Source organism: Notolabrus celidotus, chromosome 22 (genome assembly GCF_009762535.1).
Source record: "Notolabrus celidotus isolate fNotCel1 chromosome 22, fNotCel1.pri, whole genome shotgun sequence".
Taxonomy (NCBI): Eukaryota; Metazoa; Chordata; class Actinopteri; order Labriformes; family Labridae; genus Notolabrus; species Notolabrus celidotus.
Genome location: NC_048293.1, coordinates 5,977,131 through 6,002,921, shown reverse-complemented (window position 1 = coordinate 6,002,921; position 25,791 = coordinate 5,977,131). Strand labels below are relative to the sequence as shown.

General features: G+C 40.1%; 1 protein-coding gene across 1 annotated transcript; it reads right to left on the bottom strand.

Moving 5' to 3' along the window:
- Nucleotides 1-1,411: 1,411 nt before the first annotated feature.
- diras1b (DIRAS family, GTP-binding RAS-like 1b) lies at nt 1,412-23,614 on the bottom strand. The gene is made up of 3 exons (XM_034674481.1): nt 23,432-23,614; nt 9,012-9,353; nt 1,412-7,406 (listed from the first exon to the last, which is right to left on the bottom strand). The coding sequence occupies exons 2-3, from the start codon at nt 9,318-9,320 to the stop codon at nt 7,119-7,121; spliced, it is 597 nt and encodes a 198-aa protein (XP_034530372.1). The 5' UTR covers nt 9,321-9,353; nt 23,432-23,614; the 3' UTR covers nt 1,412-7,118.
- Between the last annotated feature and the right edge of the window lie 2,177 nt (nt 23,615-25,791).

Here is a 25,791-nt window from a genome sequence, read left to right as displayed (position 1 = left end):
GTCACCGCATCTCCATGGTAACCATGCCGGGCACAGCATCCCCGAGCAGATGTTAGAGGGTTAAGAGAGAAGTGAGAGTGAGAGGAGGAGTGGGAGGCTGTGAATGCAGCATCTATCTGTGTTTGTGCGAATGCCTAATATGTTGTTCTGTTTGTGTGCAGTGTGAATTCAGCCTGAAGAAGAAAAACAAGGATTAGTCTGTAACTGCCAGCATGGCTGTTTTTACTGTTCTTAAAGGTGTTTTGTGCTAAATTAGGTTAGCATACCACCATGCAGGAAGTATTGCTTTTAGTCATTTTGAAATTGTGTCATGTTTTTTCAGAGAGGGTTTGCTTTATTGTTTTTAATATTATCTGCACTCTCTGTGCCTGTGATATGTATCAACATAAATGTTTTTTACTTAAACTAGGATCTAAAAATTCCCAAGTAGGCTGTAGGTTGGGCTTATGAGAATGTCATTAAGTCTACAGGTATTCTGACTGATTTTGATACTGACACTGACACCAACACTACAGTATTAAGCCTAGGGGCTGACATTAGAGTAGTTTTAAGATAGGCTATAAAAGGACCCATTGATCCCATTCTGCACCCATGTGACTATGCAAAGACATTTTTCTTGAACATAAACTTTATTGAGATAATATTCAGCATTATCATACCTGTTAATTTATTCTAGTTTTGAGTAGCCTACCGCTGCACAGTTCTGCTATATAAGAGTATTAAATAATGAAGTCAAAGCAGGTGATGCTGGACAGACAACAGGATGAAAACAGCCCAAAAATTGTTTTCTGAAGTAATTGTCAAAACAAAAGTTTTAGTTTTGACATAAACTGACACTGGCATTCAAATTGCCCCAATAATATCAGCTGACTGATATACTGTATCTGTGGAACTCTTGCATTTAATGATGTACTAAGTTGAATGGTGATCCATCAATAGCTGTTGAGAGACTCTAACCTACAAATGTAAATGTACAATTCAAAGAAGTTGGGATGCTGTGTATTTGATGAATTTGATGATTTGCAAATAAATTAAACCCTATTTTTAATTGAAATACTGTGAAGAAAACATATCAATGCAATGGTACATACCACTTGTAATGGTATGTACCGTAGATGATGAAATCCCAGAATACTTTACAATTTTACACATTATCTGAATTTGTCTTACTACTATCAACATGTTACATGTGTCCTAACTTTTTTGGAATTGGGGTTGAAGAAGGAAAATCCTGATTATTAATCTTCTAGGTAGCATCAATGTCTTCAGAGAAAATAAACCATCGCTTGAGATCAATGTGGTGCACTGACCAATCAAACTTCAGTCATACTCGTATGGCTTGAAAAAATAAGTTAGCAACTCTTGTACAGGTGAGGTTGACCCATGAAAAAGACAAGAAACACTTATCAGTTCACGTTTTTATTAGGAAAATCATTTTGCAGATTTGATTATTATTATCATCTATATATATATTTATATATGTTATTTTCAGTTATTCAGAGGATGCATCAGCACAGTATATCTTAATAGGAAGACTATTGCTAGAATAAATATCTATACAATATAATTGGTGAAATCAAAAATGTCCCAACAGAAAAAAAACAACAGAACCATTTACAAAAAACAACAAGTGCTTAAAAGAAATGAACCATTTGCAAAACTGAAGCGGTAAACTCTGCTGAGGAATTTATTTAAAAAATACAAAGATGATTCACAGTTTGTGTCCTTGTTCTCATGCTGGCTGGAACACCAATAGGGACCATGCAGGAATGAAGGGCCAGAGCGACAGGATAGTACCAAACTACATTATCCACAAAGTCTATATGCCCCACTTTATGCCTCGTCTGCACAAAAAAAACAGCTTGTAAGGATCTGAGGCGATCAGAGCAGATGTAAAGGGGTGAGCCGGAGAGGTTAAGGGGTCAGTTTCCACTCATCCTCAAACACTGATTCCCTTTAGATCTTCTGCCTCCGAGCTTGACTCGGTTGGACTGTAGCCTGCCCTTGTTGGTACAAATGAGTTTATGGAATGTACCAGTCAGACAAGAAAAACCACAACCTTTGCTGTGTTTTTAGTTTGCACTCACTGCCCTATCTTTCAAGGTTTCAGGGTCATGTTTGTCATCCTGCTATTGAAGAACACATGTGAACCACGCTAACTCTAGTGCACAACACTCTGTGCGACTGAGGAGACACTCGCCTGGTCGAAATTTAAATTTGGGACTATTGCTGTCTATGTAGATCTTTATGAATACCCACAATGTTCAGTATTAAACAAGATAAGTATAACTATTTAAAAAATGGATTAGATAATATCAAACCTTAAAGTGTAAACTGTATAAATCTGAAGTATTTTAACATTTCTCAGACCATCATGATTTGGTTGATGCAGTTCCAAATATCCTTTAAAATGTCTTCTATAAAAACTTCTTTTTCTCAGCCACTCTTTGTTTTACAGTGCTACTTTTCACCAGAACAAAGCAGCAGTCTGTTATGTAATTGGCTGCTGCTTTAGTCCGATTAAGTAGACAGTCAGTCACAAAACTGGCTCTGGCCTGTTTGTTTGATTGACAGACAAAGACTGAGTGATAAGAAGTGGCTGCAGTAGCATTGTAGAGTAAAAACAAACATGAATTAACATTTTGTTAGTGATAAAAACTGTGTCAAATATAATTGTCTGCATGCAGTCATATCATTTTTCATGTAACAGCACCTCATTTTTTATTCTGATACTGAACACTCTGGGCTTCCATAGATTCAAACATTAAAAGTCAGTTATTCATTTTTCTAGCAGCAGAAAAAATATCAAATTCTTTGGATAAATCTCAACGTTTTGATGACTGACAGCTTCTGAAGTTGGCATCAAACTCAAACTTTTGCTTTGTTACCACTAATTGGCCACTTTTGTTTAGAAGAAGAAAACGCAGGTGACTGCACCCTCCTACCTCTGCTTCCTTTCCTCTTCACTCTCTCCTCTCTTATCTCTGAAATATGAAGTCCTTTACACACTATTTACAACTATCTACAATCAGATGTGAGCCGCCTCCAGTCTGTTCAAGAGCAACCGACTCACAAACACACACGCAAAAACAAACAAAAAATGACGGGGGTGAATATGAAAGACACTCAAAATTTCAGGGGGTGGACGGCTGATTTGTGAAAGGTAGTGCTTACAGTGGAGACTGAGAAACGGCGCAGAGCAGAGAAAACTGCCACAGAGAGAATGAGGCCTGTGTGAATGTAAAATGTGTGTACAAGTGTGTTTGTGTGTGTGCAGCTAAAGGCATGCAGTCTGTCTATTTTGCCTCCATGCCTGTTTTATATGCTAGTGTGGATATGTGTATATAGGTGTGGGTGTGTGTGTGAGTGTGAGCAGTGAGGGATGACTCATGCAGAAATGTGTAGGCATTCTCCACAGGAAAGCATCAAACATTTGACAGACATTTTAATGGAGGGCACAACAGCACACTCATACACACATGCACATACCCACTTGTGCAGGTTGGAGTGAAGTGATGCGAATAGGTGGCTGATTCTGCTCAAACATGGATGCATTCATTGTCATACGTACACAAACACACAGACAGCAGCAGCAGCGAATATGGTATATTGAAAAACAAGATGAGACTAGTGATAGGTGGACTGGGGCAGAGGTGTCTGTCCTGATTCATGCTAGTATTCAACTCACAAACCCAACTCAGCGGGTGCTCACACACACACTTTCCTACACACCTCTCTGCATGCAAGCATTTCAATCCTACACAGTCCTCTGTTTGTGCGGTTACACCTCATACTTTCACACCATTTCTAAAAATAGCAGAACTCCCTCACTCACCCCAGCTTGTTGTCCACACTGCTCCTGTATCTCGTCTCATTGTTTTTTCCGCCTCTCTGCTGTATCAGATTCCACACAGGAACACGGATGACATCAGTCTCCCGAACAACAGATTGCACAAACATGCGCTCACAATCTGGCGTTTGCATGAAGCAACCAGGCTGATATTTATGCAGCGCGTGCACCACCACCGCTGCTGCAGGTAGCTACACATCAGATCAGAGCCGAGCTGCCTGATAAATGTTCCAGCTTCAGATGGACACATTAGGTAGGTACATGAGTGAAATCCCTCCATTCTTCTGATGTCTTAAAAGCCTAATATTTTCAGTAATTCTATAAATGAAAAGAGAAAATGAAAGAGTCTGAGTGTGCATCCCTGGTGTCTAACAGGTAAAGGGTACGTTTACAATGCACGTTTTTGAGTTAACAGGACCTCACATTAGTGCAAAGTACAACACGTCAATAACAACAGAGTCATTCAGCAAAATAGAAAATGAAAAAAAGAAGAGCCATGGAGTTGAACCTTTAGTTACATATTCACATTTTGCTATTATTATCTGATAGATCTGAATTGTGGGTGTGTCAAATACAGTTACATATATCATGATCAACATTATTAGCTGTGTATTACAGTACATTGCAACACCAAATCTCCTACTGTAACAGGACTTAATCCCAGGTATAGATTTTCTTTACATGGGTAACATCTTACTTGAAGCTCTTATAAACATTTAATTCTTCTATCATATGCTTATTTACACAAACTACATTTTTTTATGTGGTTTTGTGGGGGTGTGAACAATGCAAGAGAGCTCTGACATAGTGCCAGCTAATAAAAGAAGCAAGTCTTCAAGTAAAATGTCACCCTAAAGTGCCCAGTTGTTGGTTCTGCTGCACACAAAGGACAGAGAGACAGATGAAAACAGTTGCTGTGCTTTTACTTTTGTTTTTGTTTTGTTTCCAGAGAGGTGGATACACATTTAAAAGGGGGCATCATCTGTGTCTTTGGGTTTTAAAACGGTACAGGAGCAGATTATCCTCCACCCAAATTGTAGTTAAAACCGCCTGAGAGATGGAGACAAATAATCTGACTCCTCCTCTGTGTCCTAATGTAGGGGTGGGGTGGAGGGGTCAGGTCACATTTACACACTTCACGTCCGCAGATAAGCCGTCACATCACGATACCCTGTTTGTTCAGCAGAACCACAACCTCATTGTGCCACATACTGGACAAATAAAACACTTTACGAGACAGAGAGCTACCGATGTTCATGATGGGATTGTTCGTCCATTTCAGCACTAAATGATGAACGTTCAAGGTGAAAATCGCAAACAATATACAAAAAAGGAACAAATAAACTATACAAATAGATATGTTGGTAAAAAAGTATTGTGCTTTTGGCTGTCATGTGTACAGTGTGTACAATTTTTCAGAGCTCCTGCATGAAAAAAAAGGTGTTAACATGCACTTTGGACGTACACTAAAGATATTCAGTGGAAACAGGAGGATATGTTGTGTTAAATTGATGTCAGTGATACATAAAGTAGGCAAACTCATGACAAATTACTGCTGTGTGTGTGTGTGTGTGTGTGTGTGTGTGTGTGTGTGTGTGTGTGTGTGTGTGTGTGAGTGTGAGTGTGTGTGTGAGTGTGTGTGAGTGTGTGTGTGTGTGTGTGTGTGTGTGTGTGTGTTTATGAAATAAAGTGCAATGTGAGGGCATTTAGGCTGACTTAGCCCTGTTTATCTTCATGTAACTCAGATTGACCTTTTCTTTTTTTTGTTTGACTCCTGCATGAATGCATTAGAGCACATGCTGTGTGTGTGTGTGTGTGTGTGTGTGTAAATGTATGTGTGTATGACTCATTCTGTTTCCTGCTCAAGCACATGAGAGGAAATGTGACCAAAGCAACCAGTAATGAACCAGAACTACAGATTCAGGTCGTATGGAGCAGATTATACATCCATCTCGTTACTTATCTTTCTTTGTGTGCTTTTTGTTTAAGGTGGATTTTCTCTTCTTCTCTTACATGGATTTTAAAAACAACATCAGGCAAACAAACACGAAAAAAGGCAAAGAAGAGAAAGGTGTGATGAAAAGTGCCAAAGCAAACAGACATTCTCGACCTCAGAACAAAACAATCACCCCAGTTCTCTTTCGTCGTACCAGCTTGGCAATGATTATCCGAGTGTATCGTCCTCGTCGACAAGGCAGACTTGTTTTCCCATATCGAGCTTTGATGAGCTTCTTTTTATTCCAGAGTTATTCTACACTAGATGAGTCTTAAAAGGATTGTTGCATTGAATTGGTAGCTTCACTTAGAGAGTTTGCAGATGGGTTTATAGCATATTGACAGCTAGCTAAATCAGTCTTTATCTTTCAGAAGGGATGAGAAGTTTGTCCTCTAGACACACATTTCAGCACTTGACGCCTTGAACTTCTACCCTTGGACTGATTTAGTAGTTTGGGTGGGGTATGTGTCGATCAGTTGGAATATGTTGGAATATCCCATGTTTATGTACATCAGAGTCCTCAGTTGAGTTGAATGTTTTTGCTGCTGTAATGCGTGTCGCTCATGCTAGCAGTCTCAAACCCTCTGGGGTCCTGTGCTTTTGAGCGTGACGGACACACCAGTCTCTTAAAATAGTGTTTCTACCAGATAGGTGAGCTTAAATTACACTGTCGACTCTGTTACACACACATCACGTTTCTCTATTTTTTTATAGGCAAAGAATGAGGTTGCTGGGATGACGAGGAGGGTGTTGGAGAGTGAGCTGAGCAGGGAGGGAGGGATGCGTAGAAGTGAGAGAGGACCGTGGATGTGTTTTGTTGATCAGAAACCTTGAGTCCTAAATCAAGCAGTGCTGCAGATAGTGATCTTTAATGCAGTCCCAGGTTGTAATGAGCTCCTCTTGCAGAGTTTGTGACACTTAAATGATGCAGAACTCCACACCCATGCTGTTTTTCTGACACAGGTAATTAATCGCTTCCCCCATTTTCTGCATCAGTCCCTCATATTTCCTTTCACCAGGATGCACATGGATGTGAAGGTCCAAACTCAAATCCTGTATGATTTCAAAATAACTGCTGGGTTGTGTTTGTGAACGCACCAGTCTGCAGGAGGAGGATGTGAAGATGAGATTTCCTTTGCATTCCAGTCCTTTAGCTCTGTCTGACTGATAGTGAGTCTCTCCTTTCTCTTATCTTCCTTATTTCCCTTCTTTTCTTATTTCCTCTCTCATCTCTGTCTCCACCTTCCCTCCCTTCCTCCTCCGCTCCTGGTTTTACATCACACTGCATTTGCCCTTCAGTCTCTCGGCACGGGACTGCTTCCCTGAGCGCTTGCCGTCAATGTTGAGGCTCATGTTCCTCTTCTTGTCCAGGTTGAGGAGCTCCTGGAAGAGCTCGGTGACGTTGTGGTTGGTCTTAGCTGACGTCTCCATGAAGGCGCACTTCCACTGGTTGGCCTGGGCTTCTCCATCCTTGGTCTCCACCTCCCGCAGAGTCTCATCGCTCTTGTTGCCCACAAGCATGATGGGGATGGCCTCTACGTTGCCCTTTATGGCCAAGACCTGCAGATGAATATATTTATACAGAATAAATATTGGGTTGCTGTCCATCTTTACACTAATTATGCCATCTAAAACAATAAATAGTTCAGATCTTAATTCAGATAACACATCTGAAAACACAAGACACATACTCAAGACTTTAAGTACAACATTTCCCCGTTTCAATTCTGTTGAACTTTGTTACAGGTCATACAAGTTTGATGACCAAACTTAGTGGAAGCAATTTTATATAATCATTTCTTATTTAATACTTTTAACAAATACATTTAATGGTATTAAGGACGTATGATTTGTTGTTGAGTTATAGTTAATTACAAGCTATTTCTCTGACAGCACAACAAAAATGTAGCCAATGGCATACCACGCCGTATGTCAGTGCATTAATGGCATGTGGTGTGGCAAACATCATCCCAGCAGGGGGCCGGCAGCATGTGTTGGTTCCCTCAGCAGTATGCCACCACACATTTTTTGTCTTTATTGGCAAGGAAAGTGCAGCATAGTGAAATAAACGGAGGAATGTACATAATTATTTTGTATGTCTCTCAAGTTTATTGAAACTATGGTTGATACCTCTGTGATGACGAGAAAGTAATTTAGCCAGTCAGAGTAACCGTTAGCAGATACATCCCTCTTTACATCATTACATGCAGCCCAACATCTATGCTAGTCATAAATGTAGTGGTCAAAAAAGCTCCATGTAGACAGCAACAGGTTAACCATTAAAAGTATTTCCTCAAGGCAAAGGTTTCTATGATGTGGAATGACATTCTATCTGCTATCAATTAATCTGACTGGCTATGGTGGCTGCCTGTTGGCCTGGCCATACACATTGGCTACGTCTAATTTCTAAATGTCTTCTTGGCTTGGTCCCAATGTATTTGTGTGTATCTAAAAAGATCAAAAAGCCACTTTGCTTTGTTCTCCTGCGACACTTTACAAATGTGTGTTCCCCGTGTCCGGATAGAGTTCGGTAAGAGAGCGTTCAGTTTTGCTGCTCCTACTGCTTGGAATACGCTCCAGAAGAACTTGAATCTGTCAGATCTTATCTCACTGGATGACTTTGGCTCCATCTTAAATGAAAGACAGACCCCAGAACCGTGCCTGTGTTTTTAAATGCTGTTGAGTTGTGCTATTTATTTTAATGTGTGCTGCTGACCTCTTGGCCAGGTCGCCCCTGTAAATGAGGTCTTGATCTCATTGGGTCTCATCTGGTTAAATAAAATAAAAATAATAATCGGCTAAGGCTGGATTATTTTTATGTCTTCACAGAGGTACCAAAATCACCATATGGCACATACCAGTGTTGGCATACTGTTTGCATGTGGTGTGACATGCCATGGACCACTTTTCTGTCTTGGTGCTGCTGAATAAATATGTCCTTATAAAGACCTTTTTGTGATCCTCAAAGCATTAATGTATAATTTATTAACTATTAGTGAAGCCATTAGATAAACTGTCGAAAATATTTAAATCACCATCAACAAACCCTCAAACATAGGAACTCAAATAGACAAAACATGCTAGTACTTTACTCAGCACTGACAAACTCTCCCTTCACATGAACATCTAAAACAAGCACAGAGACAGACACACATATCCACACACCTGTTGGTAAATGGGTTTGAGCTCCTCAAGGGACTGTTTGCTGGTGATGGAGTAGACCAGGATGAAGGCGTGGCCTTTAGAGATGGACAGGCGCTGCATGGCAGGGAACTGGTGGCTCCCCGTGGTGTCAGTGATCTGGAGGGTGCACACACTCTTGTCACAGCTGATCACCTGGCGGTAGGTGTCCTCCACTGTTGGGATGTAGGTGTCCCTGAAGGTGCCCTTCACGAAGCGCAGGACCAGGGAGCTCTTCCCCACTCCTCCCGCCCCGAACACCACCACACGATAGTCGTTGCTCTGCTCTGGCATTCTGCCCCCCTCAGGCTTGAGACAGTGTTACACCTGTGGGGTGAGGGGTGGAGATAGGAGGATAAGTTTTAGTAAATGAGTAGTCAGCAGTTACAAAGCAGACTGAAGAGCAGAGAGGGAGAGATGCCCGTGGTGTTGTTCAGGCCAGTGGGTGTGTGAAGCACTTTAACTATCGTACTCCAGGCCTGACTACGAGCCAGATTACAAATTAGAGAGGATGAGGTTGGTGGGGCTCCAAGTGTTGCACCTGACGCAGGCATTTCCCTGATCAATACTGCTCGCAGAGTCACAGTTTTTTAAATTTGGCCCTAAAAAATACTCCAGCGTTTCCTCATTTATCAACTTTAGGAACTGCAGCAAACCCTGGCAGAGACACAGAGTTCTTACTGCATGATAGAACAGTAACATGAGCTTATGTATTATAATGCTATCCAACACAAACAGACCTCAAACAACAGCTTTAGAAACGACTGTTACACAAAAACAGAACAACACAAGCTGAACAAAAGAAGTGCATGTTGCTGGACTAATGGATTGGATAGTATCAGGTTGCATTTGCTTGATAACGTGTGTATGACTTGTAAACATGTAGGACTGCCTTCTTTTAGTATCGCTCTTCTGTTGTGCTTTCATTAATTGTACAGTATAGATCAGACAGAAAGAGAGAGATGTAAAGCACAGTATCAGGATATGGAAATGTATTTTATAATTAACCATCTGCCAATGTTTAATCAATTCAGTACTGTCGGGGCACGCCAATCGATTATCTAAATCTTCCTTCTGGATCATTTGTTGGCTGAACAAAGTAGCAGTGACAGATAATGATGCTCTGTAAGCATCTTGCAGAGAGGATCGGCTTCTTGTAAATGTGATCTTAAATTAAAAAGTGCATTGCTTCATTTTTGTTTCTATACGCCACTGCCACTTAAATTATAAGTGAACAAGACCTATTGTAAAACAAAAGTAAAACTGTTACTTAACCAAATTAAAGCTGCTCTAATCAGTTTTTCCAAAGAACTTTGTATATAAAAGTGTAGCTCAAGATACACGGTAACCCTCTGTTGAAGCCAAAATATGCATTTTATTTCTTCATGAGACATGGGGTAACACAGTGCTGTGTGTATTGTGTATGCATACTTTATGTTTAGTTTGGATTAAAGCTAATGGATCATTATTTATTGGAGCCCTGAGCATAGACATGAAATAAATGGTTCAACATATTCAAACCCATGGTGGTCATCTGACATTGAGTTTTGTTGCATTACCAAGATATGTGTCCAAACTAATTCTAAAATGTCACCCCTGGGTAACATGCAGCTTTTATTTCCCGGTGAGTGTCTTTTGGCCTGTGAGTATTAAGTTTGAATAGAAAGAATGTTTGAACCTCTCTGAATGCACGGTACATCATGCCTGAGTTTGACTCTCGCACTTGTTTTTTTGTGCTCAGCCAGTTGCTGTAATACCCCAGTGGCACAACAACCAGTTGCTGTAATGCCCCAGTGGCACAACAACCAGTTGCTGTAATGCCCCAGTGGCACAACAACCAGTTGCTTCTCAATTGACATAAGATGGCATTATCGTTGCATAAAATAAAAAGGAATAAAACGAAAGGTGGAGTAGAACGGGGGAGAATTAGAAAGAGGAGGACCCTTACCGCAGAAAAATGCAACAAAACAAGTGACATGTTTGCTAGTAAGGGACCAGGTTAGTCTACACATACCCAGCATGACTAGCTAAGTAGCCGTGCTGATAACAGTCAACAAAACAAACCATGACCAGCAATAATCATCATGTTGAAAGCACCTGCAAAAGCTGCAAACAAATGCATCCTACTTTTCCTGGGCCAGAGGATACATTGAGTGTATCTTCATGGCCTAAGCTATCCATGATTTTTTGCATGCCAATTCTTAGAGACGTCAGACACTTTTAAATACAAGTGAAATATCAGTATTCAGTTTCAACTCAATGGAACAACATGCAAGACTTGGAATTATCCTACTCCTTAATTTGAATACAGCTATTCTGTGGATGAAGACCTGCCCACTCTGTAGATTTAAAAGGCTTATTGAAAAGTAACAAATACTCTACACCTCATTTCACATGATTCTAAGCCATCCTAAACAAATATAAGAATATCATTTCATTTCCATTTCAATTGCTAATATTTCTTACAATAGACTGTCTTGTGTAACACACGGTTCCCTTGAGTTAAGGAATTTTTAAACCATTTCTGATTTATTGTTTGGTCTGCTGTGCATATCTAAGGTTATGCCTTTGAGATATCCCTCGAGGGAAACGGTAAGTGAAACCAAAAATAAGGATTGTATCATAACTTATCTGCTCTTAAATAAAGTGCACAATGAAAAATAAAACTACAACATCCTCATCTGAGCAGTTGGGTAATAAACATTAAAATATTAACATTAAATGTGAACACAGATCAAATTCAGAATCCCACAGATTTAACACACCTGGTTTGTAGTCAGCAGCATCACTGCACATTAAAGGTCTCAACATATCTTCCCTCTCCTGCTGCAACTCATACATATGCATCCAGACAACGTCCTCACACCTAATCCATTTGCCTTTTTGTAAGTGCTTGTGTGTCTGTGGAGCGTCTGTGCCTGATTACGCATTGTATCTGTTGCATTATTTATCTGCTGTGGCTCTAAACTTGCTTTAAGGTCCCATAATAAGATATTCATTCAGTTGTGATCATGTGCTGCTCTCTAAGCTCTTGCTGTAATGAAACAGTAAATTGACATCAATACCAGATGGAATAAGTGGATTTCTGTCATGCTTGCACTGCTGGAACCCACTATTGATGGCAGGGCCGCTGTAATTGCATTGCCAGGTTCTAGATAATATCAGTCAAGGAGTTGGAAAATAAATGGGGATTCAGGGGGTGCCTCTTGAGTTTTATAGTCGATCTATAGCTGTAAGTCTGGGTGACATATAGGAGTGTTTTATGTCCATACTGCTGAACATACGACTACAGTTTAAGTTGCAGATGGGCTCGTGTCTTCTGCTCATCTGCCTGTAGACTGTTAAGTGTTCTAGCAAAGTAAAAACCTTGTTTTATGGCTCTTAGGTGCTTAAAAGTAATGATGCACCAAGCATTTTTCGTGATAATAAGGAACACTGTCAAAAATCTATCTCAATGCTGCTTATCAGCAGGATCTTTCAGTGTGGTTTGAGCCTAAATGTGATAAACACATGAACCTTGTTAACCTTTTCTGACACTGGGCTGAGTTCAAAACACAACAGTTACATATCATTTAGAGGTACTTTGTGGAGTTTGATTAATTGTAAATTGACATAGTAGCTTTTATTCCTTATTATTGCCACAGTGTAAATGCACTGTAATGTTAGTTAATACCTAAAATACTCTGGCCGGCATCCACTGTGTGTAATATATCTATTATAGACAAGTATCTCAGGCAACCCCACTTCAATAAAACCAAACTGTCCCTTTAACAATGTATGAAGTTATTACTTGTAAAGAAGCAGTGAACTGTATCTAACTGTGATTTCTTTCAGCATTTTAGCATCTTTTAGCTCGTTGTTTCCATTATCTGGTCAGCATAATTTTTGTTTCGTTCCCTTGCTATATCGACCCGCCTAACACCAAACCTCAGAGACAATGCAAGCAAATCTGTGAACAACATTGAGTCACCTAGCAGCTAAAAGGCAAGCTTTACCACCAAAATCAGATCAAAAAAGGACATTGAATATTAGACTATACATTCTTGGTTGACACAAACACTTCAAACAAATACTTCTGATACTCAATGTCTGCTGGATTTGTATTTAGGCAATTATTCTTCGCATACAGATTGTAACTTGCAACTTCCTGAAATAATAAACATCCAGGTTTAAAGTAATTCAAGAAATCTGTCAACACAGCAACAAAGCCACAAATAAGATTTGTTAACATTGGTTTAAAGTTGAATTATTTAGTCAGATTATGAAAGCTAGTTTGCCTCTGTTTTCTCCAGAACTAGACTTGTCAAAACAGGGGATTTCTTGTCCTGTCTGGCTTATTTTTTAGCAGTGTTGTATTGTACCTTGATCTCAGCAGTGCTACTTTTAAGTGAAAACAAGGATAATATTAAAAAAATAAAGCCTAGGTAATAGAGCGCCAGAAATATTTTTTGGAAAAGACAGCATGGGAAAGGTTTAATGAATGAATTTAAAGGAAAGGCATGCAAATACAAATACAGTAAAGTACACAATTATCTATGATACCGGTGCAGTGGGACACTGTGCTTTAAAGCTGGTGTGTTTGTGTTGGAGCCAGGCTCTTGATAATGAAATCATCAAATAATGAATCCAAGTATTCTTTTATAATCTGTCCATCCAGATCTCATCGTCTGTCTTTTCTTAATTTATACATTTTGAAATGAGTTTCCTTTGACCTCCCACTGCTAGAGCCCGGAGCTTTTTTTTTTTGTTTCTCCTTTGTCTCCTGCTCTCCCACTCCCCAGGTTTCCATGCTGTTTGATCAATAAACTAAGGCCGCTGTGGTTTTGATCGATGGGGCTCGTCTGCCTGGGCCCTGTCAGTCTCTCATCCTGCCTTGCTTGGTGCCTGGTGGTTTTTTTTGGACGAGGATTTCAGCTCCCTGACAACGATCCTGCTAATCAAAACCATTTTCCTCTCCCACCATCCTTCTTTCACCTAGACTAAAATTAGCCATCTCCCTCCCTCTGTCAGCAGCTATAGCTGCGCACACAGGTGCAACCCCACAGTGACACACAAACACATGAAAGCACGCCCCCGCAAACCCACTGTACTCCTGCTTCTTCACCATTTGTCCTTGACACCAGGCCTCTGAGATTAATGACACTCCTCCCAAATGCAAGCTGTCTCTCTGCTTCACCCCCCCTCCCCTCTTCTCTTGTTTTATTTGAAATGAGAGGACTGCAGTTCCTTAATGAATTAATGGTACACTGTAAATGCATCTGTGGCAGTGCAGCCAAACTCCATTAGCAGATAGCTTTGGCACAGACCAAACAGGCCGACTCTCCTCTTAGTCAGAAAAACACATTCTCCACTCGTTTCTTTCTCAGAATGAGCAAGGAAATGTCACCTTTAGCAAAATATGCACATAATTTCCCTCAAGAGAGCCACTTACACACAGCACAAAGGAAGCGCATTAACCAACATCAAACACAATGCCATTCAACAGATCAAGAGCGTGATTAAATAGACACCCACAAAGCGGTCCCATGGTGTCTTGTGGAGAAAAGACTTTAATCAAGCCGTGCATACAGGAATGCTGTAGATACACGGCTATTTTGCAACGAGTGCTCTACAGGATCAACAGATTTTCAGCTCAGGGCTTTTCTGAAATATTCTGGCCTCTTCCAGCCATATTGTGCGAACACACTCAAATACACACGCTTCAAAATGCCTCAAAACCTGCACGAAGTTTCTCTGGCTGCTGGACTGGAGGATAGTGTATGAACATGTGCGTGTGTGTGATTGAATCTGTGCAGTGAAGCGAGAGATTCCCTGTTCTCTGTGCACACATCAGCTCAGGCTTTTCAAGTGTGTGTGTGTGTGTGTGTGTGTGTGTGTGTGTGTGTGTGTGTGTGTATGTGTGTGTTTAACCAGAGGAATGAATCTGCATTTTGAGAGAGAGAGCAATTTTTAGAACGGGGCCATTTAATGAGGGTTTGAGCAGACTGTGGAGGTTCAATGTATGAATTTTGATTCAGTCTCACATATTCAGTCACGCTGCTGCTTCACACCTGCTAGCTAGACACAAAAACTAGAAGCCCGTGGAAAACAGCTTACACATGCTCATTTTTTAAATTGCTGCTAATCTTTTGGAGATGATTTAAGATTAAGAAAGTGAAAAGGTTTCTTTTGCCTTTTTGTTCAAAAAGGAGGAAAAGAGAGCATATTTTCCTCTACATCTGACTGCATGTGAAAGTGTGTGTCTGACTCTTGGAGGGTGATGATGCAAAGAGTGGAAACACTGCTGTCAAATCCTTCATAGCAAAACCTAAGACAGATATCATTGTGAATCTTTCAAATGAATCAAAAGCTGTTAACTATTGCTGCATGTAATTTATAAAGGAAGAAACAGATCAAGAAAAACTGCTTCTCTATAAGTTTTGGACTCCATCGATTGATATTTCCTCTGGTTGCTTCATGGTATGTCCAACAGGTAGATGATATCATCTAATTTCTCTTTCATTTGTGAAAGGTAAGCTACATTCTACAGCTTGTTAGCTTAGTTTTAATTAGCACAACAACATGAAATGAGAAAGCAGCATGGCTCCATCCAAAGGTAACAACCCCTTTAGGGCCTGTGTCCACTAACCGCAGTTTTGCACTAGCAGTGACTTTTCTTCCACACAAATCCAGTGCAGTTCAGTATCTTCAGAGCTAAAATGCCTTTGTCGCCATCTGACTTTTCAGTGGCTGCACTCAAAGCACTCTCATGTTGCGTGCCACTGAAAAGTGACCCATTTTCCTACAAATGGATTGCCCACTCCACTACTTTACTTGCTTTAAATTTAGTACTCTTCTCAAACAAACCAGCATCCCACAAAATTCAGTTACTAAACAGTATACCACTGTTTTCTATGAATGGATCATTTTGAAATCATGGGGGATGAAAGTTGTAAAAAGTGACAACCCTTAGCTCAGCTTGCATCACGAGGTATACCAGAATGGTCTGTGCTGGTAATCAGACAGTTGCAATACACAATAAATGGACACATATTTTCTGCTATGCTGCATAAAGAGGGTCCACACCATCAGTTGAAAATAGTTCAAATTTCTGAACATTGCTGTGCTCATCAATATCACTTCTCCCTAATTGACCAATCAAAAACAAGAAAGACATCTTGGGCATCAACTTTGTTAAGAACAATGGTGGAGGCGCCACTACAATGGCGATTTAAGCATACGCCCAATGTGTGGCAGCTATAGTTCTAGTTGCAGCGGTTGCTGGTTCAACTCAAGGCCAAATCATTTTCTGCTTGTCTTCCCTCACTCCAATATATAGGCAAAAAGCTAAGAGTGGTTTGTATAGACTGGGTTAGCTGCTATTGCTAAGCTAAGCTAACCTAGCTGCTAGCCTGAGCTTCATATACCAACCACAGACTGTAGAAAACCATGGACAGAACAACAGCTATGCCAGGTGGAGCTAGTCCAGCTTTAAGCTCCCCCTACTGACTGCCTGCAGTGCCAGTTGTAAAGTGTGCCCCTTCCATGTTAACACATGGGACATGGGTCAAGGTAGAAAGTTAAAATACACTACAAATAAATGTTTCTCAAACAGGTTTTCTGTCATTAGAGGTAGTTCTTATACAATGCTGATTTATGCACAAGTGTTCATTTTTCTAAGAAGTTTAATTTTAGTTATTTGGTGTTAAAAAGATGACTGATTAACAGCTGAATTGACAAATGTAACTCCTGCAGCATTACTGCATTAGCAGAGTGGAAGAGGAACAGTGAGAGAAAGCGTAACAAACACTAACACAAGAGTAATTGAACTTTCTAAAGCCATAAGTCTCTGCTTCAAATCAACACAAAAAATCTGTTTTGTTGTAGACTAAACTGACCTGAGGGATCTTTGACATTTTGTCAGTAAGTTTAATATGTTTTGGGGTGCAACATAAGTCCCACTGCTCTACCAGCCAGAGCGCTTCTGTGCATGCCCCGGCTCACTAGCGCAATCTGTCAGCACACATTGAGATACTATTTGAGCCTCACTTCTCACAATGGGATAAAGGTGCAGTGTCCATATAAACATACGGTCAATGTATACAACTGACAGACATTTGAGTGCATCAGTCCTCTTATTCAATCATTGGCAAAAAGGCAAATGCACACATTTCTTATGATAGAGGAATAGTAATGCACAATTTAAATTATACACAATAAATTTGCATTATGGAAAATGATCTGCATGAGGCTGTTTATCTTAGTAGTGTGTAGCCAGACAAATCAATGTGAGCAGAGAAACGATCCCATCACCTCCTCTGAGAGATACCTGTGTATGCCTGATGAGTGTGACTGCTTCTCATCACTGTCAATCCATAAACTGTGATTGAGTAAACACCACCCCACATACATGGAGCATGTGCGTTAGACTGTACAAGAGATTGCAGCACTGTGGTCTTGGCTTAGTGGCTAATCATTGAGCTTAACCTCCTCTGTGGTCCTGGCCTGCTCTGCATTGACCCAATTCCCAGGACTTAAGTTACCAGCAATCTCTGTATAAGACTCAATGCAGCTTTTGATGCACGCTGAAGTCCTCCGTTACCTGGGGCAAATACCTCTGATTCAGCATGCACTGGCTGACATGGTAGCATGGGGACATGAGCCGAGCCAAACACCAGCAATAAAGGTGGCATGGTTAGGTCTACTGATATGATATGCGCAACATTGTCATATATTCTGAACAAAAAACTTTGAATCACAGGATTAATCTATTAAAGTGCAGTACATACAGCAGGACTTAGCCCCTTGCATCTATTTTAGAAGGACTCCTTAAAGTGGTGCAGAGATTTGATTTACTCTAGAGGATTTAACTGTAAAGAAAACTTAAAGCTTCAGTGAGGAGTTTCTCACTAGTTATGAAACAGACTGAAATGAAAAATGATGCTTTTGTCTGACTCACAAAAGCAAAAGAGACCATTGATGAGGAGACTGATTGTTTTCATACAGTTATTTTTAAAGCCTGTAAACACTACCGCAGGGTAGGTGTTGAAATACAGCGCCCTTCAAAAACAGACTTCATTTTTAACAGACCCCTGGTGAGTTTGACTGTTAAAAGAAAGCAGGATGTGTTTTTTTCTTTGAAGGAAAAAATCAACAACAGATAAGAGGTATTGTTTGTCCAGATGGGATGGCAATATCTAGACAAAACAAAAGTTCCCCACAGGAGCTTTAACAACCCAAATGTTTTTTGATAATTTCACAAAAGATATTTTGGATCCAGACCTAACTTTCAAATCCAGGCACCCCGCAGATGTTTCTCTTGTCCATTGTATAGTTCAAAATGAATAGGCTCAAGAAGCACTCCAATACTTAGCTTTGTTTTGGCTGGTTAATGATAAATTGTTATTTTGTCATTTTTCAAACATATCTGTGAGACTGAGTTGTGAACATTTTACCACTAAAAAAGCAGTATTTAGGTTTGTTAAGAATTTTTTTTTCATTATTGTATTAATTATCATTTTTTGCTGTTTCAATGGTGAAAACTCGTAACCTAAGCAAAAAAAGTCTTGTTTTTGTTTTTGTCCCCGGGGACTAAGTTTAGTCCAGGTTGTAATCCTTAATCCATGATCAGACAACTCTCACGGTCAACGTGGCAACAGCACATGAAGGGGCTTATTACTACAGCGACTTGACCAACTGGTGTGAGTCTTTAAGGTACAACACAGATCAGTTTGAATCTTTTTGCGTGACAGTAGTGGACTCAGACACTAGCTATGGAGAAGAGTAAATGCAGAATGTATGACAGAATAGTGAATAGCTTTTACAGAATAGAATACCAACTGCAAATAGTATAATAATGCAATTTTAAAGCCAGTAATTTTGTGAAATCCTAGTCTTACATTACAATACCTACATTATTTCCGTATCTACTCTGAGCTGGGGCAGGAAAAAAGAGGAGTTTGGCTTCAAACTTCTTGCTACCCTAGTTGCAGTTTGAAAGGTCACGCTACAGTGTGCTCAGCTGACTGATATTCTTGCGCAAAAGTGTGAGAGGGAAAAATAACAGCAGTAACATTAACATTAATGCATGATCACTTGCCATAGAAATCCCTTAAATCTAGTCTGTGTTGATTTTGGCGCCTCCTGTGGACGAAGTAGTTTCTGTGTTTGTTGATCTTTGAAAATCGAATCCTGCTTTCTTTCAGGAGTCAAATCTATAACTGAGTGAGAGACTCCAGTGGAAAATGTAAACAAAGGCCATTCAAGCAGCGTCTCATTTATCACTTGGTCTGAAACCTACCCTGCAGCAGTAAATTTGTACATGAAAGACAACTGTATAGGGAAAAAGGTTGGCTTTGTGCTGAGGTGTTATTGGCATTTTTGGCCATAAAGAGGCAACATTATTAATATCAGTCTGTTTTGTAAGTTTAAACTCCTCACAGGAGCTTTAAGATATTACAATTTTTGATATAAAGCAACAGAATGAAAAAAAATTGTTATATCAATATTTACAATGAACCCAACATGTCCTGCTGCAAAATAAAAATATTTATAATCTTATGTATTTTGCTTGTTAGCACCCTTACTCGTTGTTTCCTATAGAAACAGACAATTTTAAAAAATGTCAATAATATATAATTTATACAATATAAGCAGAGGTTAGATATAGTGGAGCTCCACTGGTAGGCTACAGGTTGGGATTAATTGTCAGAAAATGTAAGCATGTTAAGCTTGGTGGATTTTTGAAGAGGGAAAATTGTTCCTGCTGGTGCATGTTTATCAAAAGCAAGATACCAGCTCCCCTCAGCTTTATGTACGATAAATAGCCAACAGCACTCATCAGCCTCTGTTTCCTGTATCTGAACTCATCCCATCAACATCAACCACTCTCTAATATCTCTGAATGAAAATCTTTAATAACTGTGCACTTTCTGAAGAAAAGTACGAGAGCTTTCCTCTCTGGCAATGGTAATCTTATCCATCAGCCTCGCTCACACTGTTTCTGTGCTGCAGTTTTCATGCAGAACTCAACGCAAGAAGGCCATGTAATTAGTGTGCGAGTGTGTATTAGGACTGAGTATTAGCCTGACCAAGGGATCCTTGCGATGCTCCGTCTGGCCTCTACATAAGACCCTGTTAATACCACCGTGTGCAAATCTGGGAAAGGCAGAAGCTACTGTCTTAACAACAGAAAAGTGCAAAGAAAGAGGAAGAACATTTGTATAAAGAGCTGCTGCTGATAAATTGTGTTTGATTTGGAGTCTGCATAATGTATTCCTTTTTCTTCTTTTTTCAAGAGAGCATAATCTTGGATGCTGTGAAGGCCCCGACCTGACTGAAGCACTAATTACAGACTGGTGGAGTGGGTTGCAGAAACCTGCAGTGACAGATGGTGACAGGGTGGGTCGTTTTGGATTGACTCCACTGGTTTCTACAGAAAAATATAGTCAAACACAGATTTTCTTACAACGCAGCGCAGATGGGTAAAAATAGGACAGCACTAGAAACTACCTTCTTGTGACGCTTCCATGATGCCACTAGGATTATAAAACTGAAGTTTAACTTTTCTTATATTGAAACCACTAAATACTTTTAATTTTCTCTCTGCTCCCATGGTTACTTAAAAGCAATGCAGAGATGGAAGGTGGTAATAGGGCTTTACATTAAATGAACATTGACATTTGAACAAAATGTCAAATAAAACATGAGGACTCAGAGGTCACCATGTGCATAATTGACCAGAACAGCCATCCTGGCCTTCAATTAGATATGCACATCCAAGACAATTCAGACTAATGCCGTGTATAATGAAGACTATATAGACCTTTTAAATGAGCTGGTGCTGTCAGAACGACTAAAACACTTTAGCATTGATCTGTAACTGAAGCAGACATTATGCAGTATATTGTTATATATAGCTGATGGTGCAGGACTTGTGCTGGCAAAGCAACAGACAGACTTTCAAACCAAGAGGTGGCAACAGTTAACTTTCTTTATCAATAAAACAGATGGATGGAAGGCTCAATAATGCATTATAGGGCTGAACTCAGTTTGTGAAGGAGATGCATTTTTGTTTTATATGGTTGGGATTAAACTGATGAGGTGTCTGGTTAAACTGGCATATATCCACTCCACTGCAGGATTGGGTAACCAGCACAGGCATACCAACATTAAGGTCTGCTAACTTAAACCACACTCAGCAAACCAAATTAACATAGTTTACCCACAGATGTGAATCCCATGTTGTGTGAAATACATTTTGCTCAATTCTAACTGTTTTGTGTTTCAACTTTAGACTAGCTGTTTAGTCAAAGTTTAAATTTCCATTTAAACGTCTAGAAAATGTGTCGCTTCGGAACATCCCCAATAGAAATAGTCTGTTCTTGTCTTCTTTTATAGCTCATGAATAGGCACCAGGATTAATTACAGTATGCTTCATAGCCAGCTAAAACTCCTAACAGGAGGTCAACAATCACACACAACACAGACAAAAAATACATTATATATGTTTTAAAAGACTTTACCATTATTTATTTAGGAATAGTTGATTAAGCATGCCATTCTCTCCTCACCATCCACCTGTTTTTCAAATTCCCACATTAGCCCTCATTAAATGTGACAGCCATCCAACAAAAAACTGCAACAAACAACTTGCAAACATTAATGAATTCAATTTATGCTTTGTGTATTTCTTTTCCTGCAACATATTTTATGCAAGAAACCTTAATCCATGCATGTTTTTACACCTAACACCCCACCGATAATCTGTTTTTTTTCTATATTTGTCTTAACATTTACTTAATTTGTTTTATGGCTTGACATAATTCAAACTTTTCCTTCTGTACCTCAGTGTATGTTGTGATTTTTAAGACAGCCATATTTCGCCCTGCAGTTATTGCCTCTTAGATTGTGTGCATCCATCTAAATTTATGGGAATAAACAAGCTGAAAGCCCATCTCAGAAACTACAGAAAAAATATACAAATAATACAGTGATGAAGAATGCCTTTCTTATTCTTTGAATGCCAATTATTACTCAACATCCCAGATGGACCCGATCATGCAAACTGCAGAAAACTGGAGGCTGCACGTGTGTGCAGAGCCAACCAGCCTGCCTCCAGACAAAAATGTAAGCCCTAAAAATCTGCACATCTCTCTCAACATCTGGCCTTCCAGACCTTGGTTATCTTGCAGGGCTTTGGTTTAATGGACCTAGGCTATAACAACAAACTAAAAAGAAAATCATCATTAATCATGTGGATCCAGCATCATAAGAAACGAAAGCATCATTAGCAGGATCATCTCATCTTTCAGTGTCCCTCCTTGTTGCCATGTATTGAGTCATTTCTTTGTCCTGCCACAGCACAGAGAAGTGTTCTTATGCAACCATAGTGTGGTCATTCAAGACAGACAAACAAACGGGCAGGCAGGCCATCAACACTCCCCCACACATCCACTTATCCCCCATCCTCTAGCAGCGCATGCATGCTTTAACATCTGCATCTCTATTCTACACCCAGCCACACACTTTCAAGCTTAATCACAGGATTTACTGTCATACATCTTTGCGCTCCTCTCTTTTCTCTGCAACCCACACACACACACACGCACACTAACACACCCATGACTGGCAATGCATACAGGAAGTTGAGTCACATACATATTCACACATAGATAGAGAAGGCCTGAATGATTCACATCTCTTTTTGCATGTCATGACGATTCTCCTCCTCCGGTTTTTGAGACCAACAACAAACAGTGTATCAGGCGCTGCACGGAAGAGACTTGGAGCAAACACGGATCCAGATGGAGGATTAACCATGGCTTTTGCACCAGAAATCGGGCTTTATGCGTCACGCTGGCGTCATTATTACTGTATAGTCTGATGTTGACGTTCATCTCAGTCAGGAAAGAAGGGGTGGCAATAAGAGGGCTTGCCATCGGTGCGCAATTTTGGTGTGCAACGCCATTACAGACCACCCCACTCTGCTCGATTCATTCATAAATACCAGAGGATCGCCATCTCACAGCGGTGCCATCATTTCACAGTCGCAGAAACCCCCCGCCACCCACCTACCCCCCCTCTCCTCTCCTCCCCCTCTCTCCACTCCCTCCTCCACCTCCCTTTACTCTTCAAAGCAATATGATAAACCCAACACCCTCATATCTCTGCCCTCTCCCTCTCTCCCGCTGACTGCCAATATGGCTGTGCAGGCATATAAACGACATAGATTCCACACGATAGGCTATCAAAAAACACAGAAGAGTATAAATCAGCAGCAGTGAGATAAATCACGAGAACAAAGCTGTTGTTGCGCGGAATCGTGTGCGCCTAGAAGACAGTTAGGCAGAAGCACCGCGGTTACGCCACTGAATACCAACATGTAACCTCCATGGAAGAGGAGCGGATGAGCAGCATCTCCATACCTGGTCGTGAAGTGTATAGCTCCGCTTCAGGCTCGTCCTTGGTTTAGACGGATGAAAGACAAACGCCGAAAGCGTCTTAAAGCATTTTACACGGTTCATGTAGAGCTCATGTCGTCCGATTTCCAACGCCACCACAGCAGACTCTCTCTCTCTCTCTCTCTCTCTCTCTCTCTCTCTCCCTCTCTCTCTCTATCCTCCTTTCTCTCTCTCTATCTCGCAGAAAGGACGTGGGAGGTGCTATGCCCTCTCCTTTTTCTGTCCACTCTTGATTCCCTCTCAGTTCATATAATACCAAGTGGTTGCATGTCAACCAAAAAAAGAAAAAAGAGCTTCTTTTTTTTAAAAGGACTCCCTAAAAAGAGTTTTATATTGGTATAGCATCTATGGGAATCTTTACACCTGGGACCTTTCAAACATCAAAATTAGGAAAAATTAAAGTTACAGATAGAAAATAAATATAATAAGGGATTACATTTGCAAACAAAAAAAATGGGGGCATAATCTAAAGAAATCTGAAAATAAAACCAGCCGAATTGATGAAATTGTAGCCTTAGCAGAGCCCAGTTTCATATCCCAAATGTTTTTAAAGATGTTTCTGGCACAGCCAAGTCAACTGTTCGACCAGAGCAATAAAAATAATCTGACTTAACGTTAAATCTAGAGTCTTATATCGCGAGAATAGGAGGTCAGAGTCGTTTAATTTATGGAAAGCCCATCTCACATAACGCTCTGAATTACATGTATAGATCAAATACATATTTTGTAAACTGGCAGTTTGCATAAAATAAGACCTTAAGCGATATTAGTTATCAAAGAGGTAAGCATGGGTATCCAGAGATAGAAGAATAACATAACTGAATACTCAGTATTGATTTTTATTACTGGGTATATTCGTGAAGTTAGTTTGAAAAGATTTTTTGAAAAAAATCTCGCCTATTCGTCGGACCCAGTTCAGCACCACGGACAGCGACACCAACTCGTTTCAGCACCATGGACAGAACCACTACGCCTATACATGAGTGCATTAGTGTATACACACATTAGTTTCATAATGGTTTCAAACAGTGTAATGAAACAAACATGTAGCTAACAATTGAAAGAAAGGTAAGCTATCACGGAGAGGATTAACCAGGAAGTATACCAGGCCACTGTGAATAGGCCAAAATGCAATGTCACTCTGCTGTCAGCTGCCCATTTCCTTTCATTTCACAAATAAGCGCGATGATAAATAGCTCTAGTGCTAATAATGCCCTGTGGTCAAGTTAGACCAGGCCTTGTTTTGGGCTGTTTGTCTGCAAGTGACGGTCTCACTGTATGACTCACCAACTCTCCGTTCACAGTCTTGATTTGTCTCCCTCTGTCGTTGAGCCCAGGAACTGCAGCAGGTAAGCCCACCACACCAAGCAGTGATGGTTAGACAAACTGACAGGTTGATTTCAAGTAGCATTGATTGTTTCAGTCAGGTGGGGATAATGAGTAGATCTAGAAGTAGAGGGATAATGCAGGGTTAGGTAGGTGAAATGATCATTAAAGAATATGCAGATGGAAAGTCTGCACAGATAAATGAGAGGGAGATTTAATAGGAAGGGTTCTTTGTGCACTGACATTGAAAGTGATTGGTTGGGCTGTCCCTGAAGCTCAACTTTAAAAGAAAAGTAAGGGAAGTGGAAGCTTTAAATGCAGTTTGAATAAAAAAAACCATCTGAACTAAAACACTGAGGATATCAATGATTTAGTCAAAAACAGGTCTTGTCAAATTACATGGCACTGTTTTTTAAGGAGTATGACATCAGACGATTTAATGTGAATTCAACATGTTTACCTCGGGAAAGATATTGCACAAATAACTATTGCCAACATAAACCCTCAAAAATCACTTCTCAATTGCTCTTATTTAGTAGATGTTGTGCTACAAACTTATTTTGGACCCCAGTAGCATAGAAACATTCCCCTAGCACTGCTGTAAGTTTGTGTAAAGACCTAGCATTGCATAAAGTTGAATACTAATGCCAGTACACAAAAATGCTGATGTTGATGTAACTATCTTTGGCAAGCATGTACACATACTACATTTTGTAGTTAGCCATAAACAAAGCTCAGTTGAGAATGGAAGGCCACAAACCAGAGTATTAGGGAATTTAAATGTTCTTACCTGTATCTGGCACCTCAGGGAAAGAGGACTTCATCAAAATGAGGCTTCATGATCTGCAAATACTGAACGCCTGCGGAAGTCTAATGAAAATGACTTTAGTAGATGTAGAGATATATAAAAGTATGACTGGAATCTTGCCTGACCTGCCAGTGGTGCTATATGAAAACACAAATATTCATTGCAATCTTGTGACTCATCCTCTGGGACT

Excerpts from the sequence above, each read along its gene's own strand:
- diras1b (XM_034674481.1), bottom strand. The coding sequence starts at position 9,320 with ATGCCAGAGCAGAGCAACGACTATCGTGTGGTGGTGTTCGGGGCGGGA. Across the intron at positions 7,407-9,011 it reads TCAAACCCATTTACCAACAG|GTCTTGGCCATAAAGGGCAA; the intron begins GTGTGTGGATAT and ends ATTCATCTGCAG.